The sequence below is a fragment of the Pundamilia nyererei genome, unplaced genomic scaffold, assembly GCF_000239375.1.
Source record: "Pundamilia nyererei isolate P.nyererei 1_Seehausen unplaced genomic scaffold, PunNye1.0 scaffold00117, whole genome shotgun sequence".
NCBI lineage: Eukaryota > Metazoa > Chordata > Actinopteri > Cichliformes > Cichlidae > Pundamilia > Pundamilia nyererei.
The window spans coordinates 1,849,630-1,856,589 of record NW_005187518.1 but is presented as its reverse complement, the minus strand read 5'-3'; the positions used below and the strand labels follow the sequence as shown (position 1 = coordinate 1,856,589).

The 6,960-nt window shown below is 38.0% G+C and overlaps 1 protein-coding gene across 3 annotated transcripts in view; it reads right to left on the bottom strand.

Annotated features, from left to right (window-relative positions):
- Positions 1–27: 27 nt before the first annotated feature.
- LOC102199106 (neprilysin) overlaps positions 28–6,960 on the bottom strand; it is a 36,685-nt gene continuing 29,752 nt past the window's right edge. For all 3 annotated transcript variants that reach the window (XM_005742185.1, XM_013913159.1, XM_005742186.1), the window contains exons 14-23: positions 5,170–5,268; positions 4,971–5,048; positions 4,652–4,755; positions 4,239–4,297; positions 4,021–4,140; positions 3,513–3,646; positions 3,023–3,088; positions 2,402–2,497; positions 2,046–2,122; positions 28–1,850 (exon numbers count right to left, since the gene is read on the bottom strand). In XM_005742185.1, coding sequence (XP_005742242.1) covers positions 1,751–1,850; positions 2,046–2,122; positions 2,402–2,497; positions 3,023–3,088; positions 3,513–3,646; positions 4,021–4,140; positions 4,239–4,297; positions 4,652–4,755; positions 4,971–5,048; positions 5,170–5,268 — 933 coding nt within the window. In that variant the 3' untranslated portion in view covers positions 28–1,750. The remainder of the gene's footprint in view (positions 1,851–2,045; positions 2,123–2,401; positions 2,498–3,022; positions 3,089–3,512; positions 3,647–4,020; positions 4,141–4,238; positions 4,298–4,651; positions 4,756–4,970; positions 5,049–5,169; positions 5,269–6,960) is intronic.

Here is a 6,960-nt window from a genome sequence, read left to right as displayed (position 1 = left end):
ATATATATATATATATATATAGCTTGGACATGGAAGGCGTATACAGTCTGTGGTCTACATGATCATGTACATCATTCATTGCACTAATTTCTAGCTTTTTCAACTTACAATTTAACATTAAAAAATAAAACCACATGAAATGGTTAATTAAATTCTACTGATTTAATACAATCACCTGTATTCAAAAAATGGATGCACTTGTGATTTTTTTTAATGTTTCTGAAACTATATAAGAAGCTTAATCTTTTTGCTTTGTGCTTATAATCACCTTAAAACAAAAACAGAAAACATTGGCTATATGGCACACTTTGTAAGATTAAGCCAAGATAAAAATGGGAAATCACTATGCTTCTTCTCAATAGTTAAACATTTTATGAACACACTTATTCAATGTCTTATCAAAAGTTTGGAAGCTTAATAATACGCTCACATGAGTTTGTTAAAAATCAGATTCTTTTTTGACTTTGGCTTTTCGTACTGATAAAAACATGAAACGCAATGTGGCAATTACTGAAATCAAGCCGGGGTTATTATATAAACTGGACAGACCACGGACAGCTCTTTGCACTCGTTATGCTAAGTTAAGTCATATGGCAGCTGGCTAAAACACTGAGACGTGAGAATGGTGTTGATTTTCTCATCCAATTCTTAACGAGAAAGCAAACGAGCATGAGAAAAAGCCGAGCTACTTGTTTAATAATACATTTTCTTATCCTTTGTTCTCCCACAAATGCACATACACACTCACACAGAGTAGCACAACTGTAAGGCATACCAATCTGCTTGACAAACAGCAGGCAGTTATAACAAATGACGTACAAAGACTGGAAAAGACACAGAGACATTCATTCACACGGAAACACTCAGGAGTCTCGAAGAACGAAAAGGGTTTGGTGTCTGTCGATTGTCGTCTTTATGACTTATGACCAGGTGTCATCTTAAAGGCAAAAACTTCATTTTGGTTTATAATCCACATTCTGCTAATGAAGAGCAGCCACCTGCCAACTGCGGTAAAGATGTTAGCATTGATTATAGAACAGCACTGTGTAATATGCGATCGCGATTAAATACTCGCTGCTCTATATAATAAAATGACTTTTGATTTTCTATAATAATTTATCTAATCTAGTTTTATGGATGACCAAAGATTACACTATGAGTACACTGAAGAGTGGATCAGCATGTTGATGAAGGCTGAAACCAGCTGAGGTTTTATGAGAGTACAGCTCAGTCCCACATACAATAGAGTGGTTCAGCCCTGTTACATGTATATGAGTGTGAGTGGGTGTCTGGTGTATTCATATGCCAGTGGGCTGAGCACATTTGTCTGTCTGGTGCTCTTCTGCCAAATACTTTTGCAGAATTTAGACTGAAACACACTCACATGTGCACTCACAAATACACATTGGACTCATAAATGAGAAGCAAAACAAGAAAAATTGAGAGAAAAATAAAAACAAAAACACAAAAGTGATTGTATCCAGTGAGTAGGAGAATAATTGGGCTGAATGAATGAACTACAGTGTCAGAGGTGGAGAGACAGTGCTCAGTCCATCCATCTACGAGGGTACAGTGTGCTGCCGTCCTTGGATGAAGTGCATACTGCAGTGTCAGTCCACCAGCCATGGTCCATCCAGTCAAGAGCTAAGGGAAGCTTCCATTTTAATGCAGCCCCCGGTGAGTTCTTCAAAAATCAGAGGGTAGAGGTACTGTAGGGGAATGGGGAGGACCCATCCCAGAGGTATGTGAATCACCACACACGGCAGATGTTGTCAGGAACCATGTAGCTGCTTTTGTTGCAGTTGAATGCTTTGGCAAATTCTGGGAAATTCTGAAGGGAGCCTAGTACCCTGTGAACGTAGAGAGGAGATTGATGGTTGGAGCTGAAGTTGTTATATTAGACGGGGACTTGAAAGTGAAATTAACATGACATATCATTTTGTCTAGGTTTTAAAATGTTAGCTACCATTGTAATTTGTTTTCTGCCCTTTGCCGGCAGCACATAGCTGATTGATGTAGAGAAAATACTCTTGGTTTGAGTTTACCTGAATTTCCCTGGACTGTGTACGTCAACTTTAATGGAATTAACAGCTTGCTCTGGCCGATGTGTTCCACACCACACCTGTAAAAAGACAGTGATTAGGATGCACTGAATTGCACCAAGAAATCTGCACATCTATCCATTGCTTAACCCAGTCATCCATCAATCCATCCATCATTCAATCAATCCACCAATCCATCCATCCATCCATCCATCCATCCATCACGAAGCATGCACATTTTGCAGGATATTTTTCTAATGTTGCCTACAGTCCTAGGAAAGATCAGAACTACAATGCATGTGTAAAAAATGGCTTATTATTCAACAAACAACTGCTGCATCAGACAGTAAGGCTATTACCTGAGCAAAGTTTAGGAAGAAGAGTTGATCATGGGAAAGTTCAATTCCAGGCAGAGGTGGTTCCTCTCCATGCTGCTTTACGTAGTTCTTGTAGGCCTAAATCAGTGACACAATCTTACCCAGCAGTCATGTTGAATACATCCAAAAATCACACTGATTATGAAATCATAACTTATGTCACCATGTTTGCAGACAGAAAAATAAATGCATATGGATCCATCCTGTCTCCCTGAGATCTACGTATTAATTAGAAAAATAATCTAGACTTTGCGCTGAAAGAGAAAGAAAAAAAAGTGTACCGTGTATGTACTTTGTTAGACATGTATAATTTATGTGAAAATACTATACCTGCTCTTTCATGTTGCATTCAAGTCTTTGAATGTCTTTTCTGTGCTTTGCCAAGCTAAAACTGATACATCCAGCAGCGACATTATGTCCTTTATTGCTGTGTTTACAATAGCTAATGAGCCAGCCTGTGACCTAACAAAATAACTAGTCTATTAATGTTAGAAAGCAGATGACAATAGCAAGCTGCAGACTGAATCACCTCCTCTCTTATCTGTAAACTGGGCCTCTTAAACAGAATTTCTCTCTCTCTCTTTTTTTTTCCAGGCTCATTACCTGATACGCCTGTCGTATCCCTCCATTGTCAGCAATGTTTTCTCCGAGGGTGTTGTTACCATTTAACTGGAGAGGCGATATAGGGACATAGAACACAAAGATTGACAGGGGAAAAGGACAGAAGGAGGCTGTAATTTTTCCTCTGTATTTCAGCAAGTCGTACATATAACTTTTGGGATATAGGAAATCATTTCACAAGGGATAAAAGAAGCATTGTTCAAAAGAAAAGGACACAGAAGGTGAGACAAAGAGAAGGAGAGGAAGAGCCATTGATATGTCAACACAAAATATTAAGGGCACCTGGAGCAGAGAAGGTATGAGGCAGCAAAATGTGTGGAAAGACAGAAAAATGACCAACAGATAAGCTGGCAAAGGTAACAGGAAAGCAAATTATGAGATAAAGTAAAGTTCATGATAATATTGGGGGAAAATATGGGAGGAAATTTGATAAGAGAAAGAAGAAGGATGGATATAGTTCAGATGAACGTACATGTAGTCCACTAGCAAGATCCCAAGAGAAGTTTCCGTACTGATCAACAATGCACTTCGACAGTTCGAGGAACCTCTGTGTTGAGTCTGGTGTCCACCAGTCCTTCAGGTCGCCATCCTTATCATAGTTACGGCCTAAAGAATGAATGGGATGTGGACAGGTTGAACTTGATGAACAAGAAAACAAGAATATTAAGAGCACTTAAATGCTATATAACATATAGCAACTAACATATATATTCTATGTTAGTTGCATATTTCAATTACATTTATGTGTTTGTGAACAGTAGATGTCAGTATAAATAAATCCTCTCATCTCTGAAGCAGAACCAAGTTGGAAAAAAAGTTCTGAGATCCTAAATGGTGTTACAAAACATGTTTTTCTGGTACCAGTTACAAGGGGAAATCTATTACATATATATATATATAATTTATTTTTCCAAAGATCAATGCAGTCTGCCAGAACTGCCCCAGGGAGGAACAAAGAGTAACAATGCGGAAACTCATACCATTGTCATCAAAGCCATGTGTGATCTCATGACCGATTACCATGCCGATGCCGCCATAGTTGAGAGACTTAGCCTGGCCTTTGCTGAAAAAAGGAGGCTGAAGGATTCCAGCAGGAAACACTGACACCAAGAAAAGTAAAATAAATAAATCAGCAAATACATAAAATATGTATTGTTTTAGTTTTTTGCAGTTTAATCTTTGCATATATGTGAAATACCTATTTGATTTTTGCTGGATGAGTAGAAGGCATTGACAACAGCAGCTCCAGTTACCCACCTGGAGAAAGATGTTGGAATTAACCTACAGTGAAGAGCACTACTGCTACAGTAAAGAGCACTAGACTACTGTGAAATGCATGTTTGATGAAATATATCAAAATTAACCTGCAGTTATTAATAGCTGGGCTAATGTTAGCCTCCCAGCCGAGGAAAGCTGAACTCTATACGTGGGTAGGAGTATGTGTGGGAGAATGATCAGTGCACTGTGCTAAATGTGAGATACTGGGGTACACCAAAAGTGGCAAAAAGAGAAAAAAACTGATTTATTACTGCTAATTTAAATGGTAATAATTGCAGCTTAATATACATCTGGAATAAGGCAGTTTATTCTACCCCTCAATGGAAAGCTTACTCTTCTTTGTTGACTTTTACTCTGAGTTTCCGCAGGCGTTTCTTCTGCACATACTCCAGGTTCTGTAGGATGTTTTCAAAGTACTCCTCTGCACTGTAGCTCAGCTAACACCAACACAGAGAAAAACAGGAGGATTAGCCGAGATGAGAGCTATCAACACTTGGCCATATATTCTCCAGCAAAACTCATAAAAGCCAGGAATTCACAGAGATTTTTCACAGAACCGATATGCGGCTACAATAAAGGCGCTCTGTATTCTGCTGAAATGATTCCATGAAAGAAGGAAAACATTCTCAGTTGCATATTTTCAGATACTTACATCTTTGTACTCATTGTTAAGATATTCGCCATCCATGATGTTGTCTGAATAGCCGATCCGTTCCCGAATAGCTCGGGCCTGCACAAGAATAGGTTGAGAAAATTGAACAAACATTTTTAGCCATCAACTATCCTGAAATTCAGAATGGGCTATACGTATAACAATCATTAACTGTTATAGCTAAAAGTATAAGCAATACCTTCTCCTCAGCTGCTTTCTTGGTCTCTGCATCCATCCATGTCAGGTCATCAAGGTTACTAATGAACACTTCCCGAATGCCTTTAATCATCTCTTCCATCTAAGCCAAACCACACAAACACAAACAAAGAGTGAAAACCTCATCATATCAGTCAGAACAGATTTACTGCAGAAGGAGACTATCATCAAAAGTCATCTGAAGTTATGCCAAGCAATCTTGCAACATACTGGGCAACAAATTCATAAAAATGCACTTCCCTGAATTAAGCCTCATTATTACATAGTCACGTATGAATGCAGAACAACTCCAGGTTACACTCTGTGTAGGAGTCTGCTGACCTTGGCAGACATTTTCAGAAGTGTGATATTAGTTTAACATGACATATTTTTTTCTATCAAGTGTTAAAATTGGCTGTAAATTGGCAATAATCAGATATGCTTCATTAGTGACTAAAAACAACTACAACTACTAAAAGAAAATTATTATTAAATAGATATTTCTTTGTACATATAAAAGTCTCATCTTGTATTAAAATTCTCTACAGTAGATGTCTTCACTCCTTGACTGCATGGTTACAAATACATTATTGATCATGCTACTGCTCTACATATTTTAAAAATCTACATTCGCTTATAGATGCATTCAGCATTTTAGGGTTTCATTTCTGGTTACTCGAATGATCCTGAGCTTTATGAATTTAAATTATAGAAGAGATATTGCAGCATAACGGCATCCATGCGATAGGCAGGCCAGTTATATTATTTTTATTTAACACATGAACGAGTGCAAGTGAAAAGATGCTTCAGAGCAATAGTAGCTTCAGATAATGAGATTTTCTTATGCAAATTCAAAAATCATCAGTCATCACATCAAAAGCTCACTTTTCAGTGAAACCTGTGGTGCATGTTTCTATAATGTATTTGCCCTGAGCTACATGTTTTCACGATCTGACTGACGGCACCAGTGCAAACCATGCCTGTACTTTGGCCATCAGACTTAAAAAGGCAAAGGTTTTTTGGCCACAAACACAACAAATACACAACTGGGACAATTCAAATGAAAGTGAAATGAATCGCCACCAAATAACAAATGCAAAGAGAACAGAAACGGGAAATTTAAAAAATATAACTTCAGAGACATCAAAGGTCACCCTTCAAGAGTCCTCTAACCACAGATTTATTTTGAGGCCACAGTAGGCAGACAAAAGGCACACCAGCTTCTCATCACATTAGCAGAGCCCTAGCTAACATAATGCGTGACGACTTGGAGAGCACACTGTGGTTGCTGACAAACCAGCAGCGATTATACTTAAGAGGCTTTTCTAAAAACCTTTTAACATACTTGTGATAGTGTTGTGTGCATGGATACGCTATGTTCCAGTTGTTGTTTTTTTTCTTTTAGTCAAAGTTTTAGTATGATTATGCTTCTTTGTCACACAGTGCTGCAAATTAGGTGCATTATCTACCCAAAGCTAGCAAAGTGCTCAAAAATAGATATTTTTCATTCACCATGATTTAGTCCACATGGACTGAGTTTGGAAAAGTAGACAGTTGGACCCAAAGTTACCTTATCGTATTAAAAAGAGGGATGCTTAGAAATGTAACGCTTTAGCAACAATCTAATGAAAAATATTGTAATTCAACTTATCAGAGTTACATATTTACCATCTACATTAACTATTTTGAATTACGCGGATGCAGCCTGTGACTCTCTCCACTCCTTGGTCAGCAGACTGCAAACACAATCACCGAGAGCCCTTCTCATAATATCAGGGGACTTCAATCATGCCTC